We start from the raw sequence: 21,338 nt of genomic DNA on the forward strand, positions 1-21,338 counted from the left end.
TTATAATTCAGTAGGCTCACATGACATTGACTTCTCCAAGACAGAGGTTCATTTGCAAGCCATCTGGCTACCATGAGGGATTCGTTCATGAGGCTATCCACATATACAAACACAGAGACAATTTCAACCGAGAAGATGGATTCTGGCTTAGCAATCATTGGAAGGATTTGATAAACCATTTCGGGTCTTAATTGATTGTTCACGCTTACGGTGGCTTTAAGACCCCACACATTATTTTCGTCTCCCCCCTCCGCTTTTCCGAACATAGATGGACTCGTCCATCTGAACAAACTGTCAAATCGCTCTCCGTGGTGCTTTATATTTTTATTATTTTGTTGTTTCCCTTCTACGTGACTTTACCAAAAGAACCAAGAATATGAGTTTTATACAGTTTATTTAGAATCGCCCTGTGAGCTAAGAAGCTCTTGAATCGGGTTTCATCAACAAAACAAAAAACTGTCAAATTAAAAACACAACGTTTGCTACAGGTCGCATAAAAATTTTGAATACAATAAATACAGCAATGAAAAAAGTCAACCAATTAAGAAAACGTACAATATATTACTTCATTATAAATTAAATATTTAACCACAGTGAACATTAAAATTAGAGAAATATATTGCAAAATAGTACATCTTGAGGGAGGAATAAGCTTCGATAGAATATTGCAAAAAGAGGAATAGAAACGCCTTTGGTAAAATAGTTTTCCTGCGCAAACAACAAATTTGAAGTAACACTTAGTAAGGAGCAGTCAACAATGAAACCAGCACGCGCTTGAAATCACTCTCTCTGTAGATATACAGTTTCTTTAGTTTAAAGAAAGATAAGTCATAATTGATCGTACAGCAGTAAAGGCTTGTAATTTGGACCAGGCACACTGGATTGAGGTTTGATGTCCCCGGCCCGGCAGTGGAAACAATGTCATGGGGTTTCTATATATGGCTCTGCCTCTGTCCACCCGGCAGTTTCAATGGGCACACCACAGTCAGTCGATCAGCTGGTCGCTTCCGGTAGAGTAAAGTGTGGGTGTTTCCCGCCTTGTGAAAGACTTGGCCAAAATGCCTTCCAGTGCTCCCCCTAGTTGCGGTTCTTCTGCCAGGTGCGGTGGCGCGGACAGGAAATTGCAGGGCTGCACCACCTTTGCTCTCGTAATTTGCCTTTTTTTTAAATAACGCCAAAACACTTAATTAGATTTTTCCCCGTGGCACTCTCTCACAAAATTTGTAAAATGCCACCCCCTCTCCCGCCTTCACCGCGCCAAACGGTGTCGCACGCGACCTGCCCGACGCACCAGCGCCAATCCACGTGGGACCTCCTCCGGGTCTATAACTTTGTCACGAACGCCGGAGGATTTTCCGCATTAATCAGAGATGGCACAATAAGCGCAGCGAAGCGGGGAGGGCGCGTCCATATGTCGTGTTCGCGCGACTTATTCGAATCCGTTCCCGCAGAGGTTTCCCCCCCTATCGCCTCCCCCCCCCGGCCCCGAGGACAAAGAGGCCAGCTGACTTATGCCTGCACGGCACGCGGGTGCCTGCCGAGAGAATGGGCCTCGAGAAAAACATTTTAAAAAATGAAAACCTGTTCGCCTGTTCACAATAAGTTTGGGGGGGGGGGGGGTGTGGAGAAGACGCCGCGCTTGCCATTTAAATTTGGCGGCATGCGCTTTACGGGTTCTTGCCAAGACGGCATTCTGTAGAGGCTGGTGACACAGTAACTTTTTTCGAGAACGTGCGCGTATGTGTCACGACGGAGTGCATTCCGTCCTGCCAGTAAACATTTGCAGGAATTATTCATGTTCGTGCTATTGCAGCCATACCTTGGGGATAACCCTGATGCATTCGCGCCGGCGTGCGGTAAACAAGACTTGAGTGGTGGGGAAATCGAGAAATGGAAAAGTAGCGAATAACGGGCAAGGAAATGCGGTTTTGCTGCTCACGCAAGCAGCCTACAACTGTCGCCTCCTCCTCATCCTCCCAAACAAGGCAGGACGATAAGCGGCCGCGCGCGGCGTTTCCGTGCGAGCGTTGATAGTCTCGCTTCACGCGGGTTCGCCCACGAATAAAAGGGGGACCCGGGTGATGTATTAAAAATTTAAAGCTGCCACCGATATGTCCAAAACGCCTGCCGCGCCGTATGAAAGGACACTTGGAGCAGCCTATTTGCCGTCTTTAAAAAGGAAAGAATGGAGATGAAACGCGCGGAACGCGCGCAAATGTGTTTTCGTGACGCGTTACTGGCCGTGTGTAAGTAAAAAAAAAGCTCCAGAGTCTGCGTTTTCACCTTTCTCTCTCTCTCTCCGCTGCGATTTTTTCAGATTGCATCTCGCCAGAGGCGGGCTGAGCTGCCTTTCTAACGACACGCACGCATGTGATTATTGGCAACGGGCGCTGCACTTCTGGCTCTCCCTGTGTGCCCTCGCTATATTATGGGTACTCGCTTTTAGCAGCAGCGGCAGCAGCAGGCGGCTCTAATCAGCGGCACACACACTTGGAGGGGCGGCAGCGGCAGCAGTATCCCTGCGTCTCGCTCGCTCTGCCTCTGCTCCGCGTCTCAGCTCGTGCACTCGCTCCTCTGTCGCCCTGCCCGTCCGTCCGTCCATCTGACTGTTCCACGCCCGCGTTTGTTGCGACGGTACGCGACGGCACGCGACGGCATGTCTGCGCGCGTTGCGAGCGCGCAGGGTTAGTAGGGGTCGTCACACTCCTCTGGCTGTGATCGTTTACACCTCTCCGGCGGATGGCCGTGCGCCTGCTTCGCCGCATTAAATGGACGCGTAGGGGCGGGCGGTCCCTGGGAAGGAAGGTGCCGATTCCAGTTTTTACAATTACCGTACCAAAACGCTGTGAGCTGGCAGGAAGCTATCGTTTAGATTTTGTACGCACGGCAAGTTTGTTTTTTCTTCCTGTCATCTCCCCCGCCGCACCAACCACCACCTCCCCCCAAAAATAAAAATAAACCAGGCTAACCTTTCTCCTTTTTGATTTATAAAGCTATAATTTCCCCAGATGGCTCCATCTTCATCCTCTCCGTTATATTTTATATTGTTTGACTTTGCCTTATTTTGCTCAACCTGCCAACCCCTGTGATATTTATTTTTCGCCTCTCCTCTCCGAGTCCGTCCCTGGTCTCTCTCCGCGTGCGCAGCGCCGGGCGGCGCTTCGGCCTCGCTCGATGAGACGCCGCCAGCGAGCGCCGAGAGCGATCGCCGCAGGGCTGATGATGATCCCGAAGTCGAGAGGTCGTTGTGACCAACCATGTCGATGTGGCTTAACCTCGCCGTCGATTGCCCCCCCCTCTGTTGCGTGCGTGTCGGTTCGTGCTGTGCGACCGCCGTGAGTTCGATGCGTGATCACCAGCGATGGGGTCTCTGGGCTCTCAATCACCGCCACTATCTGGCTCCGGGTCTTTTGTTCCCCGTGGTCGCCGACCTCTGGATGCCACTCGACTGCCCGTCTCGGTCACCGTCCCTCCTCCTCCACCCCTGAACGCCACGCGTCCCTCCCATCATAAATTAATCTCCTTGATTATCTGTGATTAAATCTGCGAATGCAAGTAGCTCATTCGGTAGGTGTGTTAACGATTCACATCCACCACCACCGCCCCCCCCCCCCGCCGTGTCCCCTCCCTGTGATTCGATTAACTGTCACCGGTCAGATTGGTGATTTGATTAAATAATAGCTTTTTTGTCCCATTTGCCTGAACGTAACATGAGCCAAGATTGTCATATCAATCGGTTTATTTCTGTTGAGGCCCATTCAGCTCGGAAGCCTCTTTTTTCAGTGCCCACCCGTCCAGAGAGGCTGATGCCACAGTAGTGGTGGTCAGGTTACGTGGGAGAAGGGAGGGTTTACAGGGGCTGCATGGAACAAAAATCAGGGGAACATTTTCGATTTATGACCAATAAACAGGCGTAAGTATGTACAATGTAAATCTAGTGAGCAATCCAAAATAGCATTACGCATGACAAGAGTGAGATGAATTCACATATTACATTTAAAATGGCATAACAGCATGAAGTACAATTGCATTTCTTATTTTCGTGGGGGGCTTTTTTCCATCCTTCCAAAAACGACGTTCGCACATAATTTGCCAAAATCGCGACGAATAGATCCGGGCCTGTGGGATTTGATGCCGTGTATCTTGATCATAAAAGTTCCCTGTTATCAATGAATGGATGCGTCAATAAATTCCAGCTTGTAATGTACCACATATTTGTTTCATTCGTTTTAGGAACCATCTTAACGCATTTTTGCTAAATTTATTTTTGGTCAAGAACTATTTCTCCTCCACGTCAAAAGAAAGCAAACAGTTTAGGAACGCCAAGGTTGTTCAGACGGTTTCATCGACCTGATACTTGATTCACGGATTTAAGGCGAGAACCACCACACACTCATTGCACGGCATTTAATGCGTTTCCAATTCTAACGGAGGGAATGTTGAAGGAGCTCAAATAAAATGTGAAATATTTCATACGTTTTAAAAAAAAATGCTTGTAAAATACCTAAAAGGATTATTGGTTTGATATATACGGGAAAGGGGATATTTCATCACGCACTCCTGACTGATCTGGGCTCGCAAATGCGGCGTGATGGCAGTGCTGGTTCTGTAATAATTCCTAATTCATCATCACGCGCACTCACGTCGGTTGTGCTGATTAGTGATAAATTACCACGCAACCACTTAGCAAGCCTCATAATTACCGAAAGATGAATTTTCGCGCATATCCCCACGCTGCCTGTTCGCGCTGGGCTACCAGCCTCGGTTTAGATTTTTTTGTCTTTTTACAGAAATCTTCCACGAAAGCTCCAAGCAAGAAACCAAACTTATCTGTGTAGCGGGGAAAAAATCCACACAGGCAGCCTTTCAATCAACTGGGCTCTTCACCCTGTCCCGTTCCGAGATATTCTGCAAGTTGTAGGGTCGGCGTCCTGTTCACCGCCGGATCTCGGAACGCACAAGCGGTTCAGCGCTAATGTTATTTAGAGAGGCGTAGCGCAGCTGTTTATAAAGACGCTGTACCGTATTCACCGCAGAGAACTGTCGCGACACGACCGCCAAACTCTGTAGTAGCTCACGTCAAGCTGTGCCACATGCCGGCCCGCATGGCGTTTTACTTATGAATTTGTTCGGAATCGATTCCATCATCGGAACAGAATCGGAAAAAAAACTGATGGACGTGCACGTTGTACTTCATTGGAACGGGAAAGGGTTAAGAGCATTGTGACGATGATCTGAGCCCCTGTGGCCAATATGCTGCACTTTAAATAAATCAATGAACCCATCACGATGAATCTGGTTCTACACTTTGGCTAACTAAATTCCAGCTCCAAACCTTTGTTCGCCTTTCACGCGACGAGCGGGGGTTCACTCGAAGGGATCTCAGAGGTAGCTCCGTGACGTCCCCTTCCGCGGGCCATTTTCTAATATCACGGTGGGTTGTGTTTCTCTGCGGGGGGGTGGGGTGCGTTCTGAAACGGGCTTTTAGTTATTTTCGTGGAGTGACGCCAATCGCACGATTAGGGTAAAATCAACTTGATTTGGTGCTTTCGTGACTGCAGGAATTACTCTTTGTTTTTTTTTCGGTAAAATCACGTAGAAATAAAACGTCGTATGCTATTATGTAATTTTATTTCATTATTATTTCTTATTTCTGCGTGACTTTACCGAAAAAAAACAAAGAGTAGGGTAAAATCGTTGAGGGGGGTGCGGGGGGTGCGGGGGAATGCCAACAAATGCCAAAAAAATAAACCACTCTCTACCCCCACTGCTTTGGTGCGCACCGCCACGCATCATTCAAATACAAGGCGACGTGGCAGCATGGCGCCGTGGCGGCTGTTCGGCTCCGCGGGAGACGTTTTGGCGGAAATTCTGGCACTCGTCCGCGGCGCGGTTGACATGCCCCGCACCTCCTTGTGGCTACCAGGTGATCTGCCGGTGGCTCGTCCGCCTGTTTGGCCCCTCCAAAAAAGTATTCTACCGATGCAATAGTGCAATTCATTCGTGAAGGAGAAGCCTCTCCCGGGTCTCGAGACGCTTTCAGGGAGCGCCCTGCGACGTTTCAAAGTTTGGCCACTTCCTTCTCATGGGCTGCTCGCGCTTTGTGTCTCGGAGGAAAGCGGAGGACGTGGATGGCCCTTCCGTCAATCCACTGCTGAGCGTCGCCCCCCCCCCTCCCCTCCACGATGCGGGAGTCGTGGTGGGGTACAATCGCGTGACCGTACATGGAGTGTGGATGCGGGAGCATTGAAATACATTGAAGTACAATGCTGTCCTCCCTTCGGGTAGGCACAGCGTAGCAGTAGCCGATAACATCTTGGGGTGCATGCTGGTCGCCCATCACACCACTGTCCCGGGCTCTGCGCTGCTTGACTTGAGAGACCTGGCGAGATTCGGGCGCTGCCTGGGTGATTTGCTCATTGGATCCCAGGGTGCCCGGAGAGAACCCACGCATCACACTTGTGGGGAAGAATGCTGCTGGGCCCACTCAAGGCCTAGCAGGTTTTGGATCACGGGCGTGAGGAAGGAAATGACCGCTGGTGGCCAACTCGGAACACATCAGGTGTCCTGCAAATCTGTCCGTGATGCACCAACGCTTAACCTCAAAAGTATTGGACCGCAGCTGTCCACCACCCCACTGGCCTAAAAAGTAAAAAAAAACCATCAGAGCAACCTCGAAGTGGCAGCCACCCCCCTCTGCCCCTGCCCCCCCACCTCCCCTCCAGCTTCCCCCCCGCCTCCCCGATCCACTAGAAAATAATTAAATATAAAACAAAAAGATGGTGTGTGAGATGTTTCCTGGCATGAAGAGGAATTGCTGGGTTCCACCGAGGGTCACTTTTATAACTGCAGGGCATTAACGCTTTCGGCGTGGCAGGCAGGCAGGCAGGCAGGCAGGCAGGCAGGCAGGCAGGCAGGCAGGCAGGCAGGCAGGCAGGCAGGCAGGCAGGCAGGCAGGCAGGCAGGCAGGCAGGCAGGCAGGCAGGCAGGCAGGCAGGCAGGCAGGCAGGCAGGCAGGCAGGCAGGCAGGCAGGCAGTTTATCGGACGTGTCGCACACACCCTCGGCTTGCGGTACAGAGAGCGGCTCAATTAATAATTAAGTGAGGAATATTTGAAAGGATGCGTGCGTGTGTGCGGGGTGTCTTGGTGTCGTCGCGGTGCCGGAGCGGAAGCCGCACTTCCAGCAAACCTCGCTGCGAGGGTCTTGGCCGCTGCCGGGTTAAGCGCCACTTGAACGAAATTGACCTCACTCCCCCATACCGTGTAATTTCCGAGGATATCGAGTCCCCTCCATCGAGCAGATATATATTTCACCTTTTATCTCTTCCTTATCCTTTACGTTTTAGCGATTTCTCATTATTGTTTCTTTCTCCACTCCCTTTTGTCAATCGCGCCATGGGCTCTCTCGCTTCCTCTCACTTTCCATCTTCGCTCTCACGTCGCAATTTTTTTTTTTACAGCCGCGCGCCTTCTCGTCCTCATCCCTTCTGATCTCCCATTTGCAATTCGTTTGATCGCTCGCAGCCGCCAAAAAAAACCCATCGTTGGGTTAAGCAGCGTTTAGACGTTTCCACTCCTGCCTGCCACATCGGTGTACCAGCCCGTCTGGTTAAAGAACGGATCCGCTTTTCCGTCTCTTACTTTTCGTGTTTTCTGCTCCTCCTCCTCCTGCGTGCGACGACGACATGCTGTCACTCTGGTAGGCTCAGCGTGGGTGGAGGGAGCAGAGTGAAGCTCGCGGGGACAGTGACCATCGTAACGGACTTGGAAGTGTAACAAGGAGGCGACTGAACGCCATTGAGGGAATCGGCGAGTTTCCGGATCTTCGTTCAGCCGGGCTTGCATTGAACTTTTTTTCTTTGTCAAGGTATGCCGTGGTGGCGAGGTGTTAACTCCCCTGCCTTGTATGCAGGAGGTCGCGAGCTTTATCCTATGTTTCTCTCCCCGTGGTCGCGTGGATTTTTCTCCAGACCCTCCGGTTTTTCCCTGCACATTTAGAATCGACGTGCGTTCAAAGTATTTGGCCCATATACATTTCTAAGCGATAAGCCACCTCGTTGAGCTATAATCTGAAAAGGAGCTAAATAGCTCCGTGGACCTTACCTAATAACATACAAAACTGTTTAATAGTTTCACTACAGGTAGGGAACTGTGGATGCTCCACACAACGTAACCGAGGAAAACAAGGAAGTGGCGTGGACTGAACATTCTATGATTGAGGCCGTCTGGGGACCAGCTTCACTTGCGAGTCTACGCGACAAGAGCCGCCTGCGACTCAAATCGCATCCTCCCTTTGGGTTGTCAACGGAGGCCAGCGGAGAGGCGATGGGGAGAGAGGTGCAAAATACTCAGTTGAGACCCTGTCACCCGGGCCAAATCTCTCGTGAGTACAAGAAGCCGTCCGCGCCGTGGCTGATCCACGCCCCCGTCGGTGGCCGCGCCGCCCATCTGCCCCGCGCCTCTGCCCGCCAGGAGCTGTCGTGCACCTGTCGTTAACTCCTCGACACGTCGGCCTGCGTCGTTCGCAGATGGCTGGGCGGTTCGCATCTCCGACTTCGCTTGTGCGCGCGCTCATACGAGCGCGTGGTTTCCCTGCTGTGCAAGGACACAGCGGCCCTGCAGTGTACTGGTTGATGCCACGGCTGGCAGCAGGGCCTCCACTGAAGGGAGCAGCTCTGATGAGCCGCTCCTCCTCAGGAGGATATTTTGGTTGGCTCTCTCCCACCCTGTCCAGGTGTCCCACCAACTCTCGTTGAAGCCAATCACGCCGCTCGGTTCAACTGCCGCCGCCGGGAGACGGAATCAAACTGGCGACCTCTGGGTAACCCGTGCAGCGTGGCCCCCATCCCGAGCGATTCTCTTTGCTGCGTGGTGCCGAGAGGCAGACGAGGTTTGGGGAGGCTCGGAGAGAACGTGCGTTAAGAACGGTATGTTGCGGGGCCTCGGGCCGGACGCGTCACGGCTAGGAGGGTCGGTGGCCTGCGGTCGAGGCTGTGCGGTCGAGGCTGACGGCAGTGCGGCAGCCGAAGGAGGGAAAACGCGCCCCCAAGAGAAGGGCGTCTGTCGCTGCCCGCCTTCACCGGCACCCCGCGAGCGCGGCGAGGTACGGCTCCGCGCAGGGCGCCCCGCGCGCCCGCACGCCACCGCGCGATTCAGTTCTTCGTCGGCTAAGACGGCTCGCGGTGGTCCGGCGGCGACGGTTCCGTAAGTCGCCCGAGCGTCGTGCAGGGGTCCGGGCTTTGCCGACGCCGACTTTACCGTTGCACCCCGGCGCCGGCTCGCACCTCTCGTGGCGCAAACCTCTTAACGTCACTCCGGTTTGAATGTCCCTCCCTCCCGCGTGGGCTATCGGGGAGAGAGATCGGGGCACTCCGGTCGGGCGTCCACGTTGATTTTAATGCCTCTGAATGTCAGTGCCACCCATTCTTGTCGCGAGTTTTTTTTTTTTTAATCCGTTGTCGTATCGAGTGGTTCATCCGCCGCCGCCGCTGCCGCCGATCCGCGTTTTGTTAAAGGGCCACACTTGAGGCACGAGCGAGCAGAGCGACATTATCAAAAAGGTCGCTCCGCTGGCGTCCGCCGTCGCGCCGTTTGGACCGCGCGGGCGATGGCGCACCTCGTCCCAGAGCCTCGTGGAAGCAGCCTCACCCCCCCTCCCTCACCCCCTCCCTTACGCTTAGCGGCATGTGATGTTCCGGCACGGTACGCAGTACTCACAGGGCGGGGGGGGGGGGGTATTTCTGCCTCGACTCGAGAGTCGTTTTCACGGGGAAAAGAAGGGATTCATCCGAATTAAAAAAGCTAAACCGTTAATAACCTTTGAGTATCACACGGTTCAGATCATGCGAGCGGGGATGACAGCATGGGAGCTTAACGCTTCCTACGTCGTGCTGGGCTTTTTTTTTTGCTTCTCTCCCCCCTCCTTTCTCCCCTCCACCTCCACTCCCCCTTTCTTTGCCCCGAGACCTTTTCAAAAGCTCGTTAGAAACGCAAGGCTGACGTCTCCTGTAATTCCCATCAGTGTCCTGTCTGCCTGATGGCTCCCAAGAGATTTTTTAACCCATCGCCCCACCCCCCGCCGACTCGCCCTGCCGCCCTCCGCGGTGGTCGTCGCGCTCCCCCCCCCCCCCCCCCCCCCCCCGCGCTCGCCGAACTTTGCCGGGCGCGGGGTTCGCCGTGCCGCCGCCGCGGGGAAGGGGCCCCCGGCGGCCTCCCGTCACCGCGGCGCTCCGGCGCCCGCCCCCAGCGACGCCGCCAGCCCGGACGGCCAGGGGACGCGCGACGACGTCGGCCACGAGGCGCGAACGGCGCCGTCGTCGGAAGGGTTAACCCTCCGGCGCGGGGCGAGCGCCGGATTTAAAACCGCCGAGCCCCTACGGGGGACGGCCGCGGCGCTTCCCGCGCGCGGGTTGGCACGCGGCCCCCCCCCCCCCCGCGTCGCTCGTCGTGAAAGTTGGGCGGAGAGAGAAGGGGAGAGGGCGAGGGAGAGCGTGACACGCCGGGGGGAGGTGGGGGGCGGCCGCTGTCGCCAACGAAAGCGCCGCGACGCGCGAATTGCCCCGTCGACGTGAAAGGCTCCGTGGGGGTTAATACCCTTCCTCTTTAATCTGAAGCACAAACTGCCTGCACCGTCCTCCCTCTGCCCGCTCCACCGGGGCCCCCCGCCCTCCTGTTCCCTTCCGACCCCCACCCCTCGTCGCGTCGCCGTGTCACCGCTGTCAGGAGCCAGGATTCTATCTTAAACCTTCCTGCCTGTTTGCCCCCCCACCCACCCGCACCAACCCCACTTAGCCCAACCCCCTGCGATGCGCCCAAGACTTCTTCCCAATTTTTCCAATTCCACATCACACCACGCTATCACTCCTTGGCTCCCCCCACCAGAAAGAGTACAGTGAGGGAAAAAAGTATTTGATCCCCTGCTGATTTTGTACGTTTGCCCACTGACAAAGAAATTATCAGTCTATAATTTTAATGGTAGGTTTATTTGAACAGTGAGAGACAGAATAACAACGACAAAATCCACAAAAACGCATGTCAAAAAGGCTATAAATTGATTTGCATTTTAATGAGGGAAATAAGTATTTGACCCCCTCTCAATCAGAAAGATTTCTGGCTCCCAGGTGTCTTGTATACTGGTAACGAGCTGAGATTAGGAGCACACTCTTAAAGGGAGTGCTCCTAATCTCAGCTTGTTACCTGTATAAAAGACACCTGTCCACATCTCAGGAGGGATTTTGTCCCACTCCTCTTTGCAGATTCTCTCCAAGGTTTCGAGGCTGACGTTTGGCAACTCGAACCGTCAGCTCCCTCCACAGATTTTCTATGAGATTAAGGTCTGGAGACTGGCTAGGCCACTCCAGGACCTTAATGTGCTTCTTCTTGAGCCACTCCTTTGTTGCCTTGGCCGTGTGTTTTGGGTCATTGTTATGCTGGAATACCCATCCACGACCTATTTTCAATGCCCTGGCTGAGGGAAGGAGGTTCTCACCCAAGATTTGACGGTGCATGGCCCCGAACATCGTCCCTTTGATGCGGCGAAGTTGTCCTGTCCCCTTAGCAGAAAAACACCCCCAAAGCATAATGTTTCCACCTCCATGTTAGACGGTGGGGATGGTGTTCTTGGGGTCATAGGCAGCATTCCTCCTCCAAACACGGCGAGTTGAGTTGATGCCAAAGAGCTCCATTTTGGTCTCATCTGACCACAACACTTTCACCCAGTTGTCCTCTGAATCATTCAGATGTTCATTGGCAAAACTTTAGACGGGCATGTATATGTGCTTTCTTGAGCAGGGGGGACCTTGCGGGTGCTGCAGGATTTCAGTCCTTCACGGCGTAGTGTGTTACCAATTGTTTTCTTGGTGACTATGGTCCCAGCTGCCTTGAGATCATTGACAAGATCCTCCCGTGTAGTTCTGGGCTGATTCCTCACCGTTCTCATGATCATTGCAACTTCACGAGGTGAGATCTTGCATGGAGCCCCAGGCCAAGGGAGATTGACAGTTATTTTGTGTTTCTTCCATTTGCGAATAATCGCACCAACTGTTGTCACCTTCTCACCAAGCTGCTTGGCAAAGGTCTTGTAGCCCATTCCAGCCTTGTGTACGTCTACAATCTTGTCCCTGACATCCTAGGAGAGCTCTTTGGTCTTGGCCATGGTGGAGAGTTTGGAATCTGATTGATTGATTGCTTCTGTGGACAGGTGTCTTTTATACAGGTAACAAGCAGAGATTAGGAGCACTCCCTTTAATAGAATTAGAAGAAGGGAAAAAAACTTCTTGACCTTGGTCGAATTTGTTTTTGTTCCACTGTCACTCTTTTTTACAACAAAAGAAATCTCAAACTGGCTCCTGGCATTAAACAAAACACACGCACGCGCGCACATCTACCCAGGGAGCCAAACTCACCAAAGTTGGTGCTGAAGATCCCCCAGGCTTGGCAGATAGTTTTGGGGGTTAGCCGGCTGATGATCCGCTCTCACGCGACGGGGTGGTGGGTGACGGTGGTGGTGGAGTAATGCGCAACAAGGATCTGCCAGCCACCCCGCCCTGCCCTCGCCCCACTCCCCGCCCCCTCCCGGGTATCATCAGCCAGTCCATGCTCACCTAACGAGCGTGGCCCGTCAGCTCGTTCATTTGCACCATTCCTGTTTTTTTTTATTTTCAACAAGTTGTTGCTGCGGTTCTTCCTCTTATTATTACGACTCATTACTTGTGTTTCTATAGACAGCACATATATGATTTATGTCATGTATGTATGTGTGTATGCGCACACCAAACAAATCGACAAAGATCCCCCGTATAGCCCCAACGCGCACTCGCACGTGCAAGGATACCGCCGTGCCGTATGGAGTGAGCGCGCTGCGCTTGCGGGTCGAGGGGTCGCTGGGTATTTGTTCGATAGCCCGGCGGGGCCGTTTAAACAGCGGTGCAAGGCTCTTAAATTGTGCGGTGGGGTAAAGCGTGGGTAACTCCCACCTCTTCCAAGGCCCAAGGCGTCTGCCCCATCGTGGAAGAGTCGGGCCAAATATCCTCTCGAGGTAATCGCTAGAGCTCCCTTTAGTAGAGGCTCCTTCCATGAGTGAGCAATTGCAGGGCTGCGCCTTTACCTATAAACACACACCCATACAACATTTAACAGACTTTTGGCGCAAGTCCTGCACCTATGAAGGCCGGCACGGCACACTAGGTGGTGGGTGGGTGGCCAGCACCACGCCCGGCCGCCTTTGCTATCCTCCGTGGCGATGTTTCCACACCGCACCAGGACACTCAGTTGAGGCGGAGTCGACCTAGGGGAGGCCCCATGACCAGTTCAGATAATGTTCATTGGTGTTGGCCGTGAGCTGTCATCGAACTTGGATCGCAGGCTTCGTAGCGTGGCACGCAAACCACTACACTACCGCTCCCCACGTGTACACACACGCACACACGTGTACACGCGCGCACACACGTGTACACACGTGTACACGCGTGCACACACGTGTACACGCACGCGCGTGCACACATGTGTACACGCATGCGTGCACACACACACGTGTATGCCCTGTAAAACAAGATTAGGCGATGGCTCCCGTTTGATCATTCCCTAATCCTTCAAGCTACAAAACCCCACATTATTCCTTAGCTGTTCGCAACGAGACAGATTTTTGTCAAGAAATAATTACACACAACCTGCCTCCTTCCTTAATTAAATGTTGCCCCTGTGTTGGGGTATTATAAGCGGCGGGGTTAATGGCTGCCTTTATTTTGTCAGTGAGCGGATCTCATTGTGCGCTATCTTATTAGCGGCACAGAAAGTTAATTTGCGCTTGTGCCTGTTGCTGACTTGCCACTGGCATGGCAAGTCAGAGGGATTTCCCCCCCCCCGCGCGTGTGATGAAATTACCATCGTTCTAAGAGTAGAGAAGGTTTTTTTTTTCTGGTGCTGCTACTTCCACCTTTCTAAACCGAACCCGTAAAAAATATATATTCCAAATATATTTTGTATTTATATAACACAAATTATTCGGCGCTGCCACTGTATTGGCAGTGGTGCAACGACGCAGGGTGAATGAGAAATAACCCTCAATACATTCGTCAATAACATTGTGAGCTTAAAAGGAAAAATATATTATCGGCCATGCGGAAGGACCATTGCACAGAAATATCGCCTGTTATATATTATTTTAAGCCCGCGGTGTTATTGACGAATGTGTCGAGTTGTTTGGGATTTGTATAAGCCCGTGACAATTCTGGCCGACTCGTGATTTGATTCGTTTTCACGATTCACAATTAAATGCAAGAGTGTACGTGTGTAACGAGTTGCCGGTCTCTTGCTTGCTCGCCAATGACTGCACAATAAGAAGAAAAAAAACACGACCTTAATTAATATTCTGTCACTTGAAGAGGTGATCTCATAACTACTTTTGTGATGTTCGCTTTACGTGGGCCATTGGCCAACGCGAATGGTGGGCACTCCTCTGCGAGAGATCAGAGCGGTCCCGTAGTCTCTCGACGCAACGGCGATCGCGCAACTCGCATACTCGTGGTCGGATCTAAATGACGACAATTTTAAAGTACGGATGATTTTTCGTGATATAGCATTGCTGAATCTTCCATTATAAACATACGGGAGCAGCAGGGGTGACATTTAACCCATTGCAGGCAATATTTATACTCGTGATATAATCTATTTTCATGAGCGCTCTTCAACGCGTGTGCCGTGAAGTACATCGGTCGACTTGAGCCTGGTGAATAGACGCGTCACTCCGCACCTCGCCACCGTCCACAGATCGTCAAAGACGGTCGAAACAGAACCTGCCACGGTGGCTCTGTGCCTTAAATTCACTCGAAAATAATTAAGTACATTTTCATAAAGGCAATGCGACGCCTTGTTACGCCAACCATTACAACCCCTGAATTCAAACAAAACTAATTATTTTCATCATTAACACAGCCGTGTAACAGAACAATACATCAAGTAATTGGATGCAATATTGGGCACCGGCTCACACTTAGAAGAGAAGAACAGTCAGGGACGGAATGAGTAATCGTTGCCAAATGAACTCGCCGACTCGACGGTTGCACGCTGCAAGGCGGCGCGTATGGACACGTTTGATTCCTTCACTTCTGCTTGTTCACCAGTCCAACTGCACGTCCTTTAAACATTTGAAGTCATCCCTGCCCCCCTCCCCGCCGGTTTTATTCCATTTGCTTTCTTGGCGTAATGACCCGCGGACGCCTAGTCCATTTAGAACTCTTCAACGACTATCGGTGAATGGCCTCGCCGCAGAGAACAGACCGCAGAAGCGGCTGTCGCCAAACTGCTTCCGAGGTACGTTCAAGGGACATCCTATCCACACGGAGGGCCCCACACTCCCCCCCCCCCCCCCCCCCCAGTGAAGATCTTGATTGGCATGGATGTCAACTTTAAATTAAAAAAAAACCCACATAGGACTCAATTTGAACTGCACACTGCAGCGGTCATCGCCCAGCTACTCGCAAACTCGCGCCAACATGCAGGCAAGCTGACGAAGCCACGTTGTGCTACACGGGGGCAGCTGCCGCCAGGGGTACACCCTAAGACGTTTGTGACGAAGACGCAAGTTGCCGATGGCTGGGCGTGCCGATGGCTGGGCGCGTATGCAACCAGCGCAAAGGGCGTCTCTCTCGAGAAATCCAGACTGTTAACCGAAGCAAAGCGCAAATTATCGCCACCGCCGATTTAATTTACATGGGTCATTTGCGCACCGCGTCTCTCCGCAGGATTGAGATGGCCAAGGACGCCCTGCCAGAGAACGCGTGCAAGCTCATCCGCCGCTTCTGGATCATCACGGATGCCAACGGCAGCAAGGAGGAGGTGGAAGGCCCCGGTGTTGTCGGTAAGTGGATGCCTGTAGGTTGCCCCGTGTGTGTGGGGGATGGTTGAGAAACGCCTGTAGGTTGAAGTCTAAAACACAGCGTGGGGAAGCTACGGGCAAGCGTGAAGTGAAGTCGCAGGCCGTGTGACGTGAAGTCGCAGTGCCGTGTGACGTGAAGGCACAAGGCCGTGTGAAGTGAAGGCACTGGCCGTGTGAAGTGAAGTCGCAGTGCCGTGTGAAGTGAAGTCGCAGTGCCGTGTGACGTGAAGGCACTGACCGTGTGAAGTGAAGGCACAAGGCCGTGTGAAGTGAAGGCACAAGGCCGTGTGAAGTGAAGGCACTGGCCGTGTGAAGTGAAGGCACTGGCCGTGTGAAGTGAAGTCGCAGTGACGTGTGAAGTGAAGTCACAGGCCGTGTGGGACCCTCTGCCCGTGAATTCGCACCCCTATTTTACAGGCCAAGGCTTCTGTCAGTGCGCTTGAATCAACATGCACCGTGCACCACCCACATGTACCAGGTGTCTGTGTGTCAGCCTCTCCACTTAGTGTTTAGACCACAACGCGATGAATAATTGCTGCTCGTGTCACCAATGATGTTGCTCGTGTTTCTGTGGACGCCTGTTTGTATCTTGCTGGGTGGTTAGGGTGTGCGGATCGCCCTCGCAAGCTTGCGAGTTAATATCCCGGTCTGGACTCGACTGAGCCCATTATCTCTACAGGATTGATAAAATAAATACCGCTTTGAGAGGAGGTCAACAGCGGTTGTCCGATGGAAATAATTGCCTGCCCCATGCCATAGCAATGTGGCATTTCCACAACTGGTTTCGAGCGAAAGGAAACATCTTTGTATGGATGCATGTTGAACTTCTTTCGCACCGTACGTAACCAACCATGCCGAGGAATTTATAATTTGTGGAATATTCAGGAAACGGGCCATGCCTGCCTATACCAGCAGCATCTGCTTAACAGGATTCGGCCTGCTGATGCGACTCAGGGAAATGGAATCCAGTCTAGAGTGTTCCTACTCAATCAACGACTGTGATGAGACGAACCATCGCTCGCTCACCGATACGTAACCTTTTCATTTCCGCGGAGTCAAATTTACTTTAATGTATTAACGTACAGACATTTGCCTTACCCCATCGAACCTGGCAGATAATTCCTGCCTGGACGTTTAGTGACATCACCGCATGCACACGTTGCACGATGTGACGTTTCAGTCGTAGTCAGGCTGCGGTCATTTTAGCTTTCCGAGGCTTCGACGTTTGCACCGAATCGTAAAACGCAGCAGGGCGGCAGACGGGAGAAACTGCCTCCGGCTGCCTGCGTGACTGCCTGCCTTGTTGTTGAGCGTTAGGGTCCCCCCCCCCTCTCCTCCACCCGGATACCGTCCATGAATAGGGTGTGAATAGGGTGTGAATAGGTGGCACTCCGCCAAGAGATCGAGGATGTTTTGACGAGCCGCGTCGGCCTTGTAGTGGGGGGGTTGGCGGGGGGGGAGGTTTGAGACACGGGGGAAATTTCAGTGAAAGAATCGCCGCCGTTTGAAAGTAACTTTGCCGCGCGGGGTGGAGTGAGGGTTTAGGTGCCTTCCCTACCGCGAGCGCCCGATAGCCGGAGTCCTTCATCTGTCAACTCGTGCAGGTGGGCGCCGGTGCTGAGCTTGACCCTCCGTCACCCTCGCTTCCCCCAATGCCCTCAGTTTGACTTGCGCGCTCGATAACGTTGCCGGCGTTTTCGCGCCGCCTGTTTTCCACTTCTCGGGTTTGCGCTGCACTCGGCCTTCGGCCGTCGGAGCGGTGTGACGGTGGTGATGCTGACGTGAATGTGTGTGTGTGTGTGAGTGCGTGTGTGCGTGAGTGGTGTGTGCGTGTGATTTGTGGGGAGCCGTTGTGTAGTGGTTAGCGCGCTCCGCTACGGATGTGTGAGTGTAAGAGTGTGTGAACGTGTGTGTGAGTGCGTGTGTATGTGTGTGGCCGTTCACTCTGGCAATCAGCTGTTCACCGTGGTATGGTATCAACCCTCGTTCTAAATCCCCTACGTGCGACGCATGCTCGCACACACGCGTGCGCGATAAATATATCTCTGTAGAAATCGGACGTAATGAAGAGCTGCAGTGCGTTTCTAACCGGGACTTAATGAGCGAGTGGGTAAGGAACTAATGGGTTTTCATTTGGAAATTGGCAGAAAATTGTGAGCCGGAGCAAGGAGCCGATTGTTTTTTCCCCCCTCTATCCCTTGCACGGCTGCGAGAGCGGAGAGAGCGAGAGCGGAGAGAGATCGTTTTAAAATCAGATTGCTTTGGGAAGAGAGAAAAAAAATGCAGCTATTGACTGCCAACAACTCAACACTTGGATTGGAATTTCATTTAAACATTAGTGTTAATAATCCCTATATATATGTAACTCAAACACTTACGGAGACATAAAAAAAAATGCGCAGATGCAATAAGGAAAGAGCAGCGGCGCGCGAAGATCGCTTTATTTCGTGTAAATATTTATTTATTTAGGAGAATTTAGATCGCTTTAGTTCGTATCGACGGTCGTCGTTGTTGGTGAGTGCGGTTAGCGAGCACCTATTGACCGCAACCCAGCATCCAACGGAGTGTCGAGGCCAGAGCCACTCTGCCCCCACCGCTTTTTTCCCCGGCGGTTGTTGTTCACTGCACACCGCACCAGGTGCTCGTTCAAGGCTGAGTCGACCTAGGGGAGGCCCCGGATCGGTTTCGAAAACCGGGCGGTTGGTTGCGTCAACCACTTCCCCACTGCCTCCCTCTTACGCGCACACATTGACAAAGATCCCCCGTATAGCCTCAACAGACTGTTGGGGCAAGTGCTGTCAGCGAGCGCCTATGAAGGCCGCCACCGCACACGAGAGTTTACCACACCCGACCGCCTTTGTCTCTCCAGTTCTGATGTTTTGCGAACCGCACTGGACGCTCATTTGAGGCTGAATCGACCTAGAAAATTTCCAGGAATTGTTCAGATAACCGTCACTGGTGTATGGCGATGAACGCGAATCGGCCTCGGGTTGGCGGATTTGTAGCGCAGAGCACGAACCACTGCGCCACACACACACACTCCCACACAGATATTCCCACACACATTCCCACATACGTGTGTGTATATACAGTGAGGGAAAAAAGTATTTGATCCCCTGCTGATTTTGTACGTTTGCCCACTGACAAAGAAATGATCAGTCTATAATTTTAATGGTAGCTTTATTTGAACAGTGAGAAACAGAATAACAACAACAAAATCCAGAAAAACGCATGTCAAAAATGTTATAAATTGATTTGCATTTTAATGAGGGAAGTAAGTATTTGACCCCCTCTCAATCAGAAAGATTTTTGGCTCCCAGGTGTCTTTTATACAGGTAACGAGCTGAGATTAGGAGCACACTCTTAAAGGGAGTGCTCCTAATCGCAGCTTGTTACCTGTATAAAAGACACCTGTCCACAGAAGCAATCAATCAATCAGATTCCAAACTCTCCACCATGGCCAAGACCAAAGAGCTCTCCAAGGATGTCAGGGACAAGATTGTAGACCTACACAAGGCTGGAATGGGCTACAAGACCATTGCCAAGCAGCTTGGTGAGAAGGTGACAACAGTTGGTGCGATTATTCGCAAATGGAAGAAACACAAAATAACTGTCAATCTCCCTCGGCATGGGGCTCCATGCAAGATCTCACCTCGTGGAGTTGCAGTGATCATGAGAACGGTGAGGAATCAGCCCAGAACTACACGGGAGAATCTTGTCAATGATCTCAAGGCAGTTGGGACCATAGTCACCAAGAAAACAATTGGTAACACACTACGCCGTGAAGGACTGAAATCCTGCAGCGCCCGCAAGGTCCCCCTGCTCAAGAAAGCACATGTACATGCCCGTCTGAAGTTTGCCAATGAACATCTGAATTATTTAGAGGACAACCGGGTGAAATTGTTGTGGTCAGATGAGACCAAAATGGAGCTCTTTGGCATCAACTCAACTCGCCGTGTTTGGAGGAGGAGGAATGCTGCCTATGACCCAAGAACACCATCCCCACTGTCAAACATGGAGGTGGAAACATTATGCTTTGGGGGTGTTTTTTCTGATAAAGGGACAGGAAAACTTCACCGCATCAAAGGGACAATGGACGGGGCCATGTACCGTCAATTCTTGGGTGAGAACCTCCTTCCCTCAGCCAGGGCATTGAAACTGGGTCGTGGATGGGTATTCCAGCATGGCAATGACCCAAAACACACGGCCAAGGCAACAAAGGAGTGGTTCAAGAAGAAGCACATTAAGGTCCTGGAGTGGCCTAGCCAGTCTCCAGACCTTAATCCCATAGAAAATCTGTGGAGGGAGCTGAAGGTTCGAGTTGCCAAACGTCAGCCTCGAAATCTTGGAGAAGATCTGCAAATAGGAGTGGGACAAAATCCCTCCTGAGATGTGTGCAAACCTGGTGGCCAACTACAAGAAACGTCTGACCTCTGTGATTGCCAACAAGGGTTTTGCCACCAAGTACTAAGTCATGTTTTGCAGAGGGGTCAAATACTTATTTCCCTCATTAAAATGCAAATCAATTTATAACATTTTTGACATGCGTTTTTCTGGATTTTGTTGTTATTCTGTCTCTCACTGTTCAAATGAACCTACCATTAAAATTATAGACTGATCATTTCTTTGTCAGTGGGCAAACGTTCAAAATCAGCAGGGATCAAATACTTTTTTCCCTCACTGTAGCTGTACACCTACACATGCAGAAAGGTTGGAGACACGAATGTTCAATGTAATAATGTCAGGGCCACTGCAGACATTCGGCCGGTAAATGAGAAGCTAATGGACATTTATGAATTCGACTACCAGGTGGTGGCAGGGTTATGGGGGGCATCGGGGGGGAGAATGAATTGACTGCAAGAACGCAGGGCGGTGTCTAATTACGTAATGGAACCATCGCATCAATCCCGAGCACCGCCCTCCACCACTGCAGCCCCCTGCCCAGACAACAAGCAGGTGGTGGTGATGCTCATGGTGAGACTGATGGTAGTGATGATGATGGTGGTGGTGGTCGCGGTGGTGGTAGCGGTGGTGGTGATTGCGGTGGTGGTAGTAGTGGTGGCAGTGATGGCAGTGGAAGTGGCGGTGATGGTTGTGGTGGTGGTGGTGGCGGCCTTGGTGGTGCTTCTCGTGGACCCACGGCGCTAGAAGAGAGGGCTCTCTGTGTGCGTGCCGACGGGTGGAGAGGCAATTCCGCTAGGCGGCCGCAGTTTAATTTGTTCCTCATTAAGAGGGTGGACTCGGAAGAAGCCGGGCGGCAGCTCTGACGTGCGTGACAGTCGAACGAAACGAGCCCTCCCCTCCCTCCCTCGAGCTCCTGATTCCCCCCCAGCCCACCTCCCTCTGCCGTATTTTCGTTCCCTTTCTTTTTTTATACCGGAGCCTGTCACCAGGGACAAATTATGTGGTTCCCGGACCGCGCGGCCGCATTAATGAATTTCATGTGTGCGAATGAAAATTAGG

The 21,338-nt window shown here is 52.1% G+C and overlaps 1 protein-coding gene across 5 annotated transcripts in view; it reads left to right on the forward strand.

Annotated features, from left to right (window-relative positions):
• Positions 1-21,338, forward strand: part of FBXO3 (F-box protein 3) — a 128,389-nt gene that overhangs the window by 92,721 nt on the left and 14,330 nt on the right. For 2 of the 5 annotated variants that reach the window (XM_076069484.1, XM_032960162.2), the window contains one exon: positions 15,742-15,857. The exons of the other annotated variants lie outside the window; for them this stretch is intronic. In XM_076069484.1, the coding sequence (XP_075925599.1) occupies positions 15,742-15,857 (116 nt within the window). The remainder of the gene's footprint in view (positions 1-15,741; positions 15,858-21,338) is intronic. 5 annotated transcript variants of the gene reach the window in all.

Source organism: Petromyzon marinus, chromosome 24, assembly GCF_048934315.1.
Source record: "Petromyzon marinus isolate PM22_M1 ecotype Great Lakes invasive population chromosome 24, UKy_Petmar_22M1.pri1.0, whole genome shotgun sequence".
NCBI lineage: Eukaryota > Metazoa > Chordata > Hyperoartia > Petromyzontiformes > Petromyzontidae > Petromyzon > Petromyzon marinus.